Here is a 17,371-nt window from a genome sequence, read left to right as displayed (position 1 = left end):
AAAGATGAAGAAAGGATGTGGCTTCTTTATATATATATATATGAAATAAAATCCTTCTTCATTTTAAGTTGATATGTTAATTAAACATGATTGGTACTGGTGCTATCACAGATACATATATTTTTTCATATTGAGACACAGTCTTTTTTCTGTATCAGTTATTTATGACTCCCCACATTCCCTTCTTCATGTTTCATTATGACATGACCATTGTTTTAAGTTTTAATTTTTCTTTTTTTTAGAGACAGGGGTTGGTCTTGCTATGTTGCCGGGGCTGGTCTTGAACTCCTGGGCTCAAGTGATCCTCCTGCCTCAGTCTCTCAAGTCTCTGGGATTACAGGAACCGGTCTACTGCACCCAGCTATTTTAAAGTTCTACATCTGAACAACTTTAAAAGGAAGAGGTTTGGGATGGAGAATAACCCACATCATACAATTTAAACCCCTACAAGAAGCAGTAGTTTAAGCAGCTTTGCTAGAGTAAATCATGATTTCAGACTGGGAATTTTAAATTTCCTCTGCTGTATAAAACCACTGTAAGAACAAAAATAGACAACAATAGACTACAAACCCCAGAATTACAAAGTTGTTTGGAATTGTGAACAATATTAACTGTTCATGCTATAATTAGTTAGTATGACAGAGATGTTTTATCACATGATAGCACCACACCTGGGTACAGTGCTGGGAAGATACCAGGAATCAACAAAGAGTACAATGACATGTCTTAGGGGTTCACATGTTAGGTTTCCAGTACAGTATTAATACGGTTCTGAGCTTCAGGTTGATAAACTATTCCTGGGTTTTTAATATGAAAATGTCTCAGAAGTGGTAACCTTTACGGCCTCAGCATGATCTTACAGCCTTAATTCTCCTATAATTAGGAAAATAATTACAGAAAATTATCTACTTTATTTTTTTTCCCTTATATCATCTTTACTGTTACTAAAGAAATACTAGAGGCAAAAATCAGCTGATACAAGGAGGAATATAAAAACTACTTTTATCATGAATCTCTCTTGCTGAAATTCTGGGTGATAGAGAAGTTAAGAAAATTAGGCCAAAGTTCTTTCATACGGTCACTTTGGAAGACAGAACATAAGACTGAAGTGTAAGTAATTGTCCCCAAGCTAAATTTGAGGAGGTAAAGTCATTAAAGAAATTAATAGGCAATACTGCATTATAGCAAAGAAAAGATGTGAATTTGGAGGGATTTAAAATGTAACATCACCCCGCACTTCTTTTTATTGTAATTCAGTACATATACAGAGAACTTGCAAGCAGGTTAACGATGACATCAACTATGGCCCGTATTCCAAATCTCTTATCAAACTTTGGAGACAGCATGCTTCCAAAACAAACCTAAAGGTAACCTTCTGTGACTTATTTGCCAACACGCATGGCTTAAAAAGACCATGAAGGCTTTGCCTAATTCCTAATTCCAGTTCCTCATAAGTGGAACTGGAATTTCCACTTATTAAAGTCCACGCATAATATAATTTTTGCTCTGTAAGTCAAGAAGCAAGGCTGGGAAATACTCTAGTAATTAAAATAAGAAAATCAATATTATCTATAAATAACGAGCATGCAAGGATCTGCAAGATGATGAGTAAACATTCTGGCAGGGAGTAAGTGCCACATACTGGTGTGAGGAGCAACGTCTTCATTAAGCTTCTCCTGTTTCTCCTTTGCTCTCCCATCCCATCAATCTAATGGGAATTTCCCAGGCAAAAGCCTTCTGCTTAGCTTGTAATGAATTAAACATTCACATTTCTCTTGCTCTCCACACAGGTGGACAACTGCCACGTCATGGAAAGACTACTGGATAGGCACGCAGAGGCCTGGATGAACAGGCACAGAGAGGCTTGGATTTACGCCTAGGTTTGGCATGTATCATTTTTGTCTGGCGGCCTCCATTTGTAAGGTGAAGAGGTTGAACTGCACTTGATGATGCTTGCATTTCCTTTATAGCCTTGAAGTTGGTGATTTGGAAATGCTCTGTCCCTCCTCAAAAGACTGTTCTACATTAGATTTCTGAGAGATTTCCAGTATCAACAACTTCAGTGCCTTCCTCTGTTAAGGAAAAAGGGTTAAGCAAGAAAGAATGTTCTCATTTTTAGGACAAAACTCTCCGAGTTATATCCCTCAAAAAGATTCCATGAAGTCATGTCTAACATTTGCAACTGTATGAATATAAATATTTAAGTTCACTGTAGCACCATACATCCACACTAAAACATTAAAGTGTGAAAAGGCTCTTCCTGCCCTCCACAAAAATTTGTGACACAGAACTTTTTCACACCCAAATGTGAAAAATGATTCACACCCAGAATGCATCATAATTTGCATAGAGACTTCATTAACACTGGAGCCTTTTTGTGTATATAGCTACATAAAATCTTAGGCACATTAGTAATAAATAAATAATAATAGAGACTGGTAGTGGCAGCATCCAATTGGTTAGAAAAACTACAAAATTACTTCTATTTTACTAATGACAATTCCTACATATATAGTTTTTTCAGAGAGTCTCGCTCTGTTGCCCAGGCTGGAATGAGGTGGCACAATCATACCTCACTGTAGCCTTGAATTCCTGGGCTCAAGGCTCCTGCCTCAGCCTCCTGAGTAGCTAGGACTACAGGTGCATACCATCACACCTGGCTAATTTTAAAAAGCAAGTAAAAAATAGTGAGCTGGAGTCTCACTATGTTGCCCAGCTGGTCTTAAACTCCTGGGCTCAGGCGATTCTTTAGCTTCAGCCTCCCAAAGTGCTGGGGTCACAGGTGCTCTGAGCCACCACACTTGGCCAATGATTACTATTAATAACGCTTTATTTCCTATGTTATCATATAAATAGCCCATAAAGTTTGTATTATGTGACTCCCACTACCACTGTTACATAACAGCCCTTGATACATGTTTTAGGTACACAGCACAAACACTACCACCACCATTATCAAGCAACGACACATGCCCAAGTCCTTTAAAACCTTAAAAATGGAGCAGGATGGAGTGAGAAGTGGAGAGGAAAAAAGAAAGTGAAAATCTAAAGATGGAGCATATATAAATGTGCACGTCTTTAGAATATGAACATGGATTCTGGAGATTTCTGGAGCCTTAAGTCAACTTCAATAATTGGTTCACAGATATTTCCCACTAAACACCACCCTGTCCTATGCCAGCCTACATAGACACACCAAAATGTGGCTTACAGATTTCTGTTATATCTTTAGGAATAAAACAGCTGAATATGACCTGGAAACAGCTGCTCTCCTGTGGGTTTGATATTAGGATACAATCATCTCAATTAAAAAGATCTGCCAAGAAGAAAAGTTTATCTTCACATTCAACTCTCTAATAAGAAGTTTTCCACATTTGCCTCAAACGCAGAAAAATAGTGTTTTTCTGGCATTATTGTATGCAAGAAAGAGTAGCAAATATTCTAAAAATGGTTTATAACGTGAAGGGTAGTAGAATATACCACTTCAAAATTTGCCACTTTGGCATAAGAATTATTATGAGCTACAGGCAACGAAAAAGGAGGAGACACAAGAAAAAGTCTCTGCTCTCCCTCTTTCTACCAGGAAGGGCAAGGCAATTCTTAATCACTGGAGACAACTCTCCTATATCAACACAGAGATGGCATCAGAGGAATCTGCACAACACATCTTACTATCCCTTATTTCCCATTAGTTTCTCCTGTATATTTACCTTCCTACAATTGCACCCCCTAGAAGCCCAAAATCCTTTTCCTTTGTCTTTTTCACTTCTCTAAAAAACTGTGTGTTTTGTTGTTGTTGTTGTTGTTGTTAAGATGCTCTAAAAGTCCAAGCTCTAACCACCTCTCTGGGTTACTCATGCCCATGTGTACATGTGTGTATGTAAATACACATATTAATAAACTTCTGCTCATTTTTCTTTGTTAATCTGTCTTTTGTCAGTCTAATTTACAGGGCCGCAGCCAATAAACCTAAGATAGGTAGAAGGAAAAGAGGTTTTTACTTCCCTATCACAGTCACTGGAGAAAGGAAGGCATGCTCACTTCCATTTAGGGACAAGGGTGAAGGTAAAGAGGAGTGGTCTGATGAAATAGAGAATGAAACCCCAAAGGCTTCATCAATCTTCAAATCAGTAAATATTCCTAGTGCGTGGTGGTACTGAGGGGACAAACATTTTGATGAACAGAGTTTATGTCTGGCCTGGCTTGCTACCTTTAATTAATTCAATACTAAATGAGTTGTACAATGATCTGGTATTTGTTATTGGGGTGCTAACATACCTGCAAGAAGTTCTTATTGCCATTCTTTAATCCCTTGGAGTTAGCAGACAGTTATAGCAAGCCTGGCTCCACTCCAACATATGTTGTTGGACCTCTTAGGCCCTGGTGCTGTCATCTCCTCCCTGGGTATGTACAATATTACCACACTTTCAATTCCAGTGGATTTTGTTTGCCTTATACAGATATTCTTTTTCTTCAGCTCCAGAGGAAATGTTCCCAGATGAATTAGGCCAGTGGATGCTGCCTCTCGTAACAATATTATGCAAAGAAAAATGCTAGTTAAAAGTTTAAACTATCTTAACTCAATAATAAACACTGGTTTGGGAACTCAACAACAGCCATAGGCTTTCCCACACTGATTTTCATACCTTACCTATACATACCTTAATAGTGTTAAGTTGGAGGCTTTTCTTCTTTTCCTGAATTTTAATTACTTATTTGATGAACACAATTTTTTAATTGATTGGGGTATTTGCTAAGTGATTCACAAAAATCACTGTTCCTAATTCTCAAATATAGTGTTTGCGGGTTGAACCCAAGCCAGAGCCAAGCTAGTGTTGAACTTGACATCTAATCCTACAAATTACCCAGTTGATAGATGGGGGACAGCAACTATCACTTTCCCTTCCTCTTCACTGCCAGCGTGAGTCTTTAAACTTTCTGAATTTTCAGGGCCAATATTTCACAAAGAAATAGTAAGTGTTTATCACTTTAGTAGAAGTACAGGCTGGGTGATTCATGGGGCTTCTTCCCAGCCAGGTGATGTATTTCCATATACTAGACTCACAGTATTTACCTAAGGAAGATTCAAGGTAGTATATATCATAGAAATCTTAGCTAGCTCATGACCAAATAACATACGCGTATTAAATCCATGTATGCTCCTACTAGAGTCAATTTGGAAATATCTCCAGGTCTTTCTATGCGTGCATCAATCTATAAAGGAAACACTAGCTCAACTCTGCTTTTCTTACTAATTCTAGGTCTTTGCTCAAAAGCTTTCTTCTTTGGGATGGATTTTCTGACAGCCTTTTTCCTTCCTTTATATTTCACCCCCTCCTGAGTATGAACTCTCAAATTAGTCTTAAATAAAGCCGCTAACTTCTCCTTCTAAACATTATATTATAAATATATCTCCTTAGAGCATTACCCACATTGTATATTATGTGCTTGTGTGGTATCGTATATGTGTCTGTGTATGTGACATTACACACACATATACACACACATCTGCCCTGCAAGACAGGTAGGCCCTTGAGGATAGAAACCATGTTTTATTTATCTTTCTAATCTAGTACTTCTTACAGTGCCTGGGACTGTAAATAAATGTTGAATAAATAAAAGTTGAATTTTCTCAAGGCTAGTAGTAAACATCACTTTTGTTTTTCATGGATTACATCTCTGGAGATACAAGTGGTTTATACTTACTAAACAAATAACATGCTATGAATTATGCAGGAACATCATTACTTCAATACTTCAGAGAGGAAAAGTCAAGAAAAGAAACTCTGTTATTTACTCCATGTTTTACATTTAGCCATTGAGAACCAAGTTATGGAAACTAGATCTGATACCTGACAGCTCTGTACTCTACCCATTAGCTTGTGGCGTGTGATAAGTCAAGAACAGACCCGATTTGTCCCTTTCCTTTCACATAATGATCATCATATTATTACTCCCTTGGCTTTTTAGGCCAGACAGGGTGATAATATGCTTTAGCAATGGTAAGAGACCAGGAAGGATGCCCTGGCTCTGAGGCAAGGTGTAAGCAAATAACTGTATCCTCTGTGCCCCATGTCCCCCTCTGTGAAACAGAAAAGTACAATATTTAACAACATCACCAAGCTATTGTGAGAATTAATTAGATTTAGTGGGGGAAGGGAGGTGAGATGAGTAGGCATGATTCAAATTCAAAGCGTCATTATTTTGTGTCTAAAAATAATCTTGATTTAGGAATAAAATTAATTTGGAAGCTCAATCTTTGGTAATCATCTTCCCATACTTAAAAAAAGGCATAGTTTTAATCAAAATCTCATTCTAACTATAATTCAATGAAGTAAAATGGAATTTCCATTCATCTTTGAAGTAATACAGCCATGGTTCATTTTTTTCTTTTTTTAGTTTTTCTTTTTTCTTTTTCTTAATAATACATTATGTGTTAAAAGGTTAACTTTGTGGAATGGAGTAATATAAACAAATACAGATATTGAGCCTACTTTTTTTGTTGTTTCACATGAAATATTTGTGAAACACTTTAAATCGCTTCTCTAAAGAATCGATAATCTATGTTTTCTGGTTGAAATAACTTTTCAGGTTGTTTCTGCAAAATTCCATCTATATTTTTGTTCAAGAACTCATCAGTTAAAGAAGATCTTAGTACTCCCCAAATTAAAAAAAGAAAAAAATCCTGGATATTTAAGGCTACGGGGAAGGAAAAAAAAATCACCGAGTTCGTTGTAATCCCCAAAACTAATGTAACAGATTCATTAACTGTGGAAATCTTCATGAGAAGTTGAAGTTGGTATCTGCGAAATATCTGGGTCTATCTATCTTAGAAAAAAAGGAAAACATTCTTTAAAATAGGTAAGAGTTTATAATCTTGGGAACTTAGATCATATCTGTTAAAAAAGAAGTTACACTCAGGGTTTTTGGTGAATGAAGAGTTTGGGCTGGAAAGGAACTCTATCAATATTTATTTCAAACTGTCCAGAGGAAAGGAAGACCACATAGTCCAGTTAGCAGGAATGTACTCTGTATAGAGAAGTAGGACTAATTCTCTTAATTTTAACATAAGCCCTATTAAAGTTTCCCGTAAGACCTACAAATACTCATGTTAGACTGTATACTCACCAAGGAAACTTTTGATTATTCATTCGATTTCCCCGGACCCTTGATACTGGGGACGGATGTACCCTGTAGACAGAAGAGAAGAATCCAGTCATTGAAAAAGCATATTCCCAATTGCAAATTAAAAAAAAGGCATGTTTTATAAATCATTTCTTTTAGAATTGCTTAATACGAAATCCCCAGAACTTGATCCCCTCTTAGTAAATGATGCAATTAAATTCCTATGCCTGCAAATCTGTGGTCCTTTTTTCCTTCTTAACCACTCTCAAGACAACAGGCCTGTCATAATGTTCACTCTGAAGACTCCCAGAAGCAGGACTGATGCATTCATTGAGTCCAACAAAAGTGACTGAATATCTAACCCTTGCCAGGTACAAGGGTGGGTAAAAGTTATCTAAGGTATGGTGCCTGCGTTCAGTGAGCCCTCTTTGTACCTGTTCCCATGAGGGTGGGCACAAAGAGGCGTCTAAGTGCCCCCTCCTTCATTCTACCACATTTAAAACTCTAGGAAGCAAACAACGTTATCCAAATGTGCTGTGACAGAATCTGCGGGCACAGGGAAGGAAGGAAGGGTGAACAGGTACTCCCAGGAGGAGTACATTCTGGAAATGATGCGCTACACTGGACTTTGAAGAAAGTAAAGCCAATTCAAAATTTTAGCCAGATAAAGGAGAAGTGAAGAATATATTGCTTTCCAAGCTTCCAGGATTGGACTCATCCACTGGAAATAGCTTAAAGCTTCCGGGAACTGCTGTTATCTTCCAATCAAAGCCTAGCTAGTAAACCTCCGCCTCTTTGTGGGTCACTAACTGGCAAAACAATACGCCCTACTTCCGGCTGCCAGCTTCCTGTTATGGTCTATCTTTAGCCAGGATTTGTGAGATCCAAGCAGTCTTAGCTTATATTACCTTCACCCTTTATGCTTCATACATTGCTCTTATTTACAAGAAAAAAAATGGGGATATAAAACTGGTCTTAAAGTCCAGTTACAACCAAGGTTTCTAAGAAAGCCAGTTCTCTGTAGTTGTTTAGTAAGTGAAAATCATTCCAAAACAGATAATGCAGTTGCAGCCCCGCCTAAGGGCCAACTGCAGTCTTTCCCTAAACCCAGAGCCAGACTGCACTTTGCACTCGGAAGGCTTATTTCTTCCAACATCCCTTATTAACATTCTTTTCCTCACAGCGCTTCTCAATGGCTGCTGCAGCTGAGCTGCTCAGCACAGATTTTCTGCTCGGCATGGGGGAGGGGGTGTTAATTATGCAGAAAGATGGAGAGAGGCCAGACAGCCCCTCTGGTGAACTGTCTCATTCAAGCACGGCCCACTTCCTGCTGTTTTGCAGCTACAAGGATCACCTGTTGGTCTTGGCGTCCAGCCAAACTGGGGCCTAGTGGAAATGACAGACTCAGCTAGAAATGAAAGCCAGTTCATAATCCAGTATCCTAAATTGGACAAAGAGGGGGAAAATGCAATAAAAGTACATAAAAATTATACAAAAGGTAGCAAGCGTAATTTTTTTCCTCTTTTATTCTTTTACTTTTTTACTCTCTGTCTGCTTGAAATACAATCCTTAAAATGGATATTTGAGCCAAAAAAGTTCTCCCCAGTTAAAGCCCCCTGACCTAAGAGGAAGTGCAGGAAATTCTCCTGAACTTTCCCTATACCCTCACTGGGGTATCAGAATCCTAACTATTTAAATAAAGTTTAATCAGCCCCAAACACTCACAGTTCTTTAATTTGTCCTCTATCCTTTACATGTTTGCTTTTTATATTGTCCCCTCCTTAACCCTAGGAGTACAAAGAAACTGTTTCATCATGAAAATTCCACTGTGTGAAGTTTAATGACAGAAGTATTCTCTTATTGATGCTGCTTATTGCATATATTAGTGAAGAAAAAGAGGGTCTGTTTAATCCATAATTACGACATTCTCTAGGTATTTGTATCTTTTAGGAAAATGTCACTGATCCATCGATCAAATACTACAAATGGAGAATTTCTATAATGGTTTAGCAGTCTCAGGAAAAGAATTCCTCAGGAAAGTCTTTGGAAAAGAAGTCCTGATTGTGTGTATATGAACAAATAATTATAAGGTTTCCTAAATTAAAAAGGTAAATCAACGAAGCTTTATTTCTGTCCTCAAAGGGAATAAGTACACTGATAACTTGGCACATACTTCATCTGATAAAGCAGACCATAGGCCTTGCACTTCACCAACTCCCTAAATTTTATTTCTTCAAAAGGATATGGCATGTTTTTTTGAGCTCAGTCTTTAAACTGTGACACTTTTTGCCATCTTCTTCTGCCTTCTTTCCACATATAGAAGCCAGGCAGGTAGCAACGTCAAAACCTCTGTAGGAGAAACCACCACCTAATCTGCATGTCATGCATTATTCATGACCTCCTGATTCTTGCACCTGCATCTAGGCAGGAAGCTTGCAGGGAATGTTCATTATTCTTCCCTTAGCCTCACACAGGCTCGATTACTGCTAAGCCACTTTGTTCTGTAACTAAGGGTTTCAGGCCTTAGTACTAACTGCTGGATGTGGAAAGAAAAAACACCACGCTGAAGAAAAGGGCAATCTTGGTTGTTGTGTAACATGTATTGAATGTGCTCTTCCGAGACTGACAGTTTGTCAGGTGGAAATGCTCACATTTGGTGATTTACATTACATAGAAAACAGGAAAGCTATACCATTAGGGCCATGTGTACCAATTGTTCTATTTATATACACTTACTCATCTGGAGCAGAGAGCATGTTTATAATTTTACCCAGTGCAGAGCTTAATTTAGCTTTCTTGCTAAGCATATGAGAACTTTTTAGATGACTCAATACAAAAATGGCTCTTTCTTCTTTGGGTATAAGCACCAAAGAACCTGACTCTCAAAACCTTGCATCTTAATGACAGCCATTTATAGTTAATCAAGAGAATACCATCACTCTGGTTTTCAATGTTTTCATAAACCTACCTGAATGGCACCCCCCGGTGACTGGAGGTGGGATGCAACACCTTGATCCCCAACACAAATCATCAGCCACTCATGAATTGCTGGGGAAGGATACTGGTCCCACTTTACTATCTGCACCACAGAAAAGCTGTGATAACTTAATGCAATCTTATCATCCCAAGTGGAATTAGGATGAAGTGGTTAAGAGTGAAAATTGTGTGACCAGCCTGCCTGACTGAATCCCAGCTTCACCGTTTACCAACGGTGTCATCTTTGGGTAAGTTACTTAACCTCTGTGCCTCAGTTTCCTCATCTGGGCAAATGGAGGTAATAATGGTGCCTATTACCTAGGGCTGCGAGGTTTAAATCAGTTAACAGCTATAAAATCTTTAGAACAGTGCTCAGTACTTATGAAGCAGTCAGTACATGTTAGCTATTATCACTAGCAGTGCTGATTAGACATGAAAGGATAAGAAGTCAGAGGATACAGTTGACTATCCAGGTAATTCCAGGGGATTAAGATTACAAATCTGCTCTACAGAGCCTACAGTCTTACCTACTATGCTTATACAACTTTACTAAAGGCGAGAAAACAAACCAAGAAATAAACATGGACAGAATAATACAAACCAAAAACTATGGCTTACTCTCAGGCAGCTCATTTTTCTGTTCTTTATTAGAAGATCTATCTTCTGTGTACTAAATTGCATAGTATTTAAGTTATGACCCATTCAAGAACAGTCATGGCAATGCAAATTTGCACCCATTTACAGAGCCCTTACTATTTGCATGGTATCATGCTAAATAATTAAGACATATTATCTTAATTTATCCTCATGTCATTACTGTCCACATTTTATCTTCGAGAAAATAGGCTTAGAAGATTAGGTAACTTGCTGGGGTCACATAGGTAGTAAAGAGAAGAGTCAGGATTTAAACACACGTATGTCTGACCTGTCTGACCTGAGCAGGATGATGCAAGGTTATCATCTGATACTTATATATATTCCCTCCAGCCAGCCCAGAGGATGTAATAAGATGAATTAGCACCAGGGTCTTAAATAGGAAATTTTCCATGTATTTAAGCCCAATCGAACATTTTATAATATAAGTAGATATAAAGTGGAAGTAATGGTTTTCTTGGACTAAATATGAAGCATGTGGGTACTTACAAGAAGTACAGTCATAATAATGTATTTTATCTCTTTAATTGTTTATGAATGTTCCTTGTTATATTAGCATTGCTATTTAAATACATAATGTACAACACCTGTACATTTTAGAGGGCAGAAATTAATTCTAGCTATATCCATGCTTCCTCACATTCCATTTTCTCTAGAATCCAGTGTAGTTGGTATCCACACTCCTCTGATGAAACTGCCCTCATCACAGCCATCAATAGTCTCCATGTTTTCAAATCTAATGGTGAATTCTCAGTCCTCGACTTCTCAGCAGCAACTGACAAAAATTATCACTCCATCCTTGAAAAGCTTTTTTACTCAGCAGCCAAGACATTCTTCTGGCATTCCTCCTTTCTTTCTCCTTTGCTTGAACCTCCTCCTCTCATTCTTTCAAACTCTAAATGTCGGCATGGGCTAGTTGTCACTTTTCTATGACCTTTCCTCTCCACTATTTAAACTCACTCTGTAGCTAAAAGAGGCTCCAACAGAGCTACCTTCATGACCTTCCCACCCACATCATCATGACTCCCAAGTGTCTACCTCCAGCCTTAGATCTTCTCTGAAAACCAGACCCAGGTTTCTTAATATCAACCTTTCTCTGAAAAAAGCAAACAAAAAAAAGATGTTCCTTCCGGTATCTTCTCAATTTCAAAAATGGCGGAATTATTCACTCAGTTGCTCAGGTCAAAAACCTTAGAATAACATGTGAATCCACTTGTGCTCACACCCCATAAGATATAGAGGCTGTTTCGTACTAAGAAGAATGAGAATAAACGATTATTCCACAGACCAGTGAAATCTTTCTTGTAGGACATTACTCATCTAGCAAGATTAGATATTTTATACCAAGATTATAAGAAATTATTATGTACAAATATGTTCTTTTTCTAAAACCATTTAGGTTATATAATCATTAACCTATATTTTAATTAGGTTAATGATTAAATGATTATCTATATATTTGTGCAAAGCATTAAACGTAATACATACTTTAACAACTCAGTTTACTACATTTGCTGAAGACAAGATTAACCTACAAATAATTCCACAATTACTAAATATCAGAATTTTCCTATGCAGAATTATATAAAAGATAATTTAAAAATAATTCTTGGTATTGCTTTCTTTTTACACTCAGTTGTACTGAATACAAGTTCTCCTGATTATTTAGGTTACTCTAGATGTTATTTTAATATAAATATACTACCCATGACCAAATAAAAATATGAGTGTGACTAGTGTTTAAATTCAGTGGGCCCTTTTTATTCTCAGGTTTTCCTCAGGCCAGTGATTAAATGACTATTAGAAATGCCATATATTTTTAAAGGGTTCTCCACCTGCCTTTAAACTAAAATTTCTCTCATGAAAAGCCATTTATGTTACTTTTAGAAAAGTGGGCTGAACTTAAATATTATATACAATTAATATGTGAATTTTTTTTTTTTTTTTTGAGATGGAGTCTTCCTCTGTCACCCAGGCTACAGTACAGTGGAGCCATCTTGGCTCACTGAAACCTCTGCCTCCCTGGCTCAAGCAATTCTCCTGGCTCAGCCTCCTGAGTAGCTGGGATTACAGGCATGCACCACCTGTAATGGCTAATTTTTGTATTTTTAGTAGAGATGGGGTTTCACCATGTTGGCCAGGATGGTCTCAAACTCCTGAACTCAAATGATCCTCCTGCCTCAGCCTCCCAAGGTGCTGGGATTATAGGCGTGAACCACCATGCCCAGCAAATATGTGAACATTTTTTTTAACTGTTTACTCTAACTCTTACTCTAATGCCACAGACACTGAAAGAGAGAAGTTAAACTGTGTTAAAAATATAACATTTTGAAGGAAACATTTATTTCTGATATACACCAACAGAATGAGGAATTCTAAAAAGAGCATTTGGTGTGCAATTATAATGTATTAATTAATCCCGGCCCTATCTCCCACCATCCCCACTTGCTCTCTCTGGGACAGTGACACTAGATGTTCTCCTCTCCCCCTGCTAAGCTGATTACCTGATGCTCAACTGTAAGATGCCCTCCCTAACCTCCAGGTCTTGGTGAACTTGCTCTTAGTTCTCATGGCACGGGGTACTCAGCATGGGTTAACTCAAGATTATATTTGTTAGTATGTTTAGTTTATTTAACCCGTCTCTCCAACTAGACAGCATATTCCAGGGGACAAGGGAACTTTTCTCTTTTTGCTCATTGTCATATCTCTAGTACCTGGTACTAAAGTAGACACTCAATAGCTGTTGTATAATTGGCCTGATTTTCCTACTACAACTTCCAGGATGGATGCAATGACCATGTCTGTCTAATAAACTATTGCATCCTCAGAGCTTAGCATAATACATTGTTCACATATAATAAACATGTGGCATAGATGCATAAACATTTGTTAAACAATGAGTATAGAAAAATATAAATATGTTTTAGGTTTAGAAATTTGAGCAATCTCAGTGAATTACTTACTGAAAACCTCCAGAGCACCTAAAGCATCAGTAATTGAACATTATTAATTCAATCCAACAAACTTCACTCAACAGTTACTATGTACGAGGTCTTGCATTGTGAGCAAAATAGGATCCCTGCCCTCAAGCAGATTACAGTCCAGTTGAGATACACAGGTAGTAACTATTACAAAATAGGATAGGAAAATTAGAAGAGATTTCAAATTTCATAAAAATAAAAACAGAATGAATTCAAACTGTGAAATACCAGAGAAGGTTTCCAGGAGGAAGAGACTTTTAGGCTAGGACAAAAAGAATAGGTATAATTTTCAGAGGCAAAATTGAACAATGGTAGGAAAGCACTCCAAGAAGAGAAGCTAAGTTACTCATCTAAGTATGAAAGTGAATTCAGGGTATGAAGTGAATAATATGGCATGGCCAGAGGGGAAAGATTCTTGGAAGTATTTGAGGGAGATAAGCTTGATGTTAAGATGGGATTAAGATGCACATATCAATACATAAATGTCTAAGGAGTCAGGAACTGGGTCACAGAGCTGTGCAGCCATATCAGCCTTTCTTCTATTGCTCAGAGCCATATATACAACCTGTCTATCTTTTACTTAACCAACATTTATTGTACACCTATTACTTACTCATTAATTCAAATATTAATTGAATCTCTACTGTGCCAGGCACTGTTCTAAGTTCTTAAGTGTGATCCAGGCTCCTATGTGCTATGAAGCGTGTGAGGGGAGGGGATGCTACAAGGATTCAAACGCAGTTCCTGACTTGAAGAAGCCAGCACTGCAAGGTGAGCTTAGACAAATAATTGACTATGATGGTGTCATGTGATAAACAGCTGCAGGGGCAGATAAACGGACATGGGGCATCTGAATTAAGCTTTGGAATAAACATGGGAGTTTCCATAGGACAATGAATGAGGTACACTTTAAAGGATACATTTCTCAGATGTGGAAAAGGAAAGGGGAATTCTGGAGATATGAAAAAGCACCAAAGGGTGGGAATGTGTCCAACAGCAAGACCACAAAATGGTGCAGACAACTAGAGGAAACGGTTTAGCGAGCCTGGAGGGCCAGGAGATTACAGGTGTTGGGTGTTGTGGTAAATAGTTAACTCAAACAGAATTAAAGGACAGCCACCAAAGGATTTGAAGATTGGAACTGGCACAATCAGATTTGTATACCAGAAAAATCACCTTGGCAGCAGTATAGAGGGTGGTCTGAGGGGGATGCAAGGCACAGGTGGCCATGGGAGGACACCTGCAATAATGTCACAAAGCGGGATTCAGATGGACAAGCAGGAATGACATTGGGTCGAGGGAGGAGTGAGAAGAGGATGGACACAGATTAGGTGTATCTGCAGGATCTGGTCTAAGTATATGTGAGGTGTGGGTAAGCGAGGCAGAAGTAAGGTAACAATTTTTGGATGACATCCAGGGTTCTGATGTGGGTAATCAAATAAGCCAATATAGGGAATGAAGGAGGAGGATCATGTTTCTGGGTTAAAAAAGAATACATGTTTTTAACTGTCAGATGCACATACACATCTGGGGTTCAGTAGAGAATTCTGAGAAGAGCTAGAGACCTGAGTATCCTCAGCATGTAATTCATAGGTGAGCCCTGAGCTTCATGGAGGCAGAATTTAAGTGAGAAGACCACCAGACCAGGGCCAGGACCCCAGGGAACAGGACATCTTCTTGATTGACTTTAAACCTCTCTTCCCACTCATTCAGAGAATACCAGGGATCTCACTGGATGGAAGGTTGGAGTTTCATGACTCAGTTCAGGCTCATATGATCTCATGACCAACGTCAGGACAGAAAAGACAGTGTCTCCACCCTTTCTTCGATGTCAGAAAGGCAAAAAACAATCTGCTTTTCCTTCAGTGTTGCTTTGAGCAGTCATTAACACCAATACTAATTCTGTTAAACAACCCAGAAACCCAGGAGTTACCCTGGTCTGAACTCTTTCCATATCCACAAACAGGGATGGCTATGACACTATGTCCATTCTATCTGTGTTCCATCTCCACAGTTGACTACCTATTTTAACCCATTCCTCTTTTTTACCACCTCTCCTAATCCCTTGGCTGCACTATAGCATAGTGATATTTTTCAGCTCCACTGTCCCTTTAATGGCTTTCCATTGCTTTTGAATTTGACCCAAATCTCAACACGGCCTGAATGCCTATCAGCCAGCCACCCACCTCTCCAAGCTTCATGATGCTACAACATCCCCTTCTGTTTTCTGTTTCTTGCTCTCAGCTCAGTGTCTGTGCACATGCTGGTCCTTTTATTCAGAGCCCCCCTTACCAGCCCCACCTAGTTTACTCCTACCCCTTCCTCAGCTCTGCAGTTCAAATGTCACTTCTCTCTCTCCAACTCACCAAACCGGATCATGTCTCCATCTTACAGATTCTCATCATTCCCTGCATTGCCCTTCATAGCACTTATAAGGCTTGTAATTATATGGAGAGTGATTATTTGATAAAAAGTAAGAACTATTTCTCCCTAGCTCACCACTTTATGCCTAGTACCAGGCCGTATGTCCAATACAAAGTAGGCACACGTTACATACTGCTCTATAAATAAAAAGAGATGACGAGAACTCACAGTAGTAGTCTTATTTTTCCCAAAGATGTGTTGCTGCAATAATCTGGAAAAATAAATAAGTCAATATATGTGTGTGTATACATATGCAAACTATATATATACACATACACACACACACACACACACATATATAGATTATACAAAAAAAAGATAAAGTACAAAATGTAAGAGAAGGTGACTGAAAAATGATGTACCTTAAAGAAAAGCTTTGGCCCTACAGGAGATGTGGGTTCTTTGGACCTGCATCGGCCCACACCTGGAACCACTCCAAGCCAGAATCCCAGGGCAGATCCATCCGTCACTTCCTCACCACCACAGAAATTACTGGACACAGTGGGAAAACTGGTGAAATCCAAATGAGGTCAGTAGTTTTGTTAATTGTTCGACCAACGATAATTTATTGGCTTGAATAATTATACTATGAGGATGTAAGATATTAACATTAGAAAAATTGGGTGAAAGGTGTATGTGAACTCTCTATAATAATTTTGCAACTTTTACCATCTAAAGTTATTTCAAAATAAAATAATTTCCAAGTGCCAGGGCTTTGCTGGTATAATAATATAAGCAATACAGATCTATTAGAAATTATTTTTTGTTTTATTTTGTGATATAGTTTTTCATTCAATAGTTATTATCAATAACAATCTATACATGTTTACAAATATAAAGTATATGTGTGTGTGTCTGTGTGTGCATATATATGTACCTTCTCTCTCATTTTTTTTTTTTTTTAAGATGGAGTCTTGCTCTGTAGCCCAGGCTAGAGTACAATGGCACGATCTCAGCTCACTGCAACCTCTGCCTCCTGGGTTCAGGTGATTCTCCTGCCTCAGCCTCCTGAGTAGCTGGGATTACAGGTATGTGCCACCATGCCCAGCTAATTTTTGTATTTTTAGTGGAGAAAGGCTTTCGCCATGTTGGCCAGGCTGGCCTCGAACTCCTGACCTCAGGTGATCCACCCGCCTCGGCCTCCCAAAGTGTTAGGATTACAGGCATGAGCCACTGTGCCCGGCCTATCACTCTTTTTTCAAAGTAAAAAC

At 38.4% G+C, this 17,371-nt stretch overlaps 1 protein-coding gene across 11 annotated transcripts in view; it reads right to left on the bottom strand.

Moving 5' to 3' along the window:
• The window catches only part of KLF12 (KLF transcription factor 12), a 450,646-nt gene that overhangs the window by 72,893 nt on the left and 360,382 nt on the right, over nt 1-17,371 (bottom strand). For 9 of the 11 annotated variants that reach the window (XM_055245003.2, XM_055245007.2, XM_055245002.2 and 6 more), the window contains one exon: nt 7,129-7,191. The exons of the other annotated variants lie outside the window; for them this stretch is intronic. In XM_055245003.2, coding sequence (XP_055100978.1) covers nt 7,129-7,191 — 63 coding nt within the window. The remainder of the gene's footprint in view (nt 1-7,128; nt 7,192-17,371) is intronic. 11 annotated transcript variants of the gene reach the window in all.

The sequence above is a fragment of the Symphalangus syndactylus genome, chromosome 15, assembly GCF_028878055.3.
Source record: "Symphalangus syndactylus isolate Jambi chromosome 15, NHGRI_mSymSyn1-v2.1_pri, whole genome shotgun sequence".
Lineage (NCBI taxonomy): Eukaryota > Metazoa > Chordata > Mammalia > Primates > Hylobatidae > Symphalangus > Symphalangus syndactylus.
The sequence above is the reverse complement of the archived record's forward strand: the minus strand, read 5'-3'. Positions and strand labels throughout refer to the sequence as shown.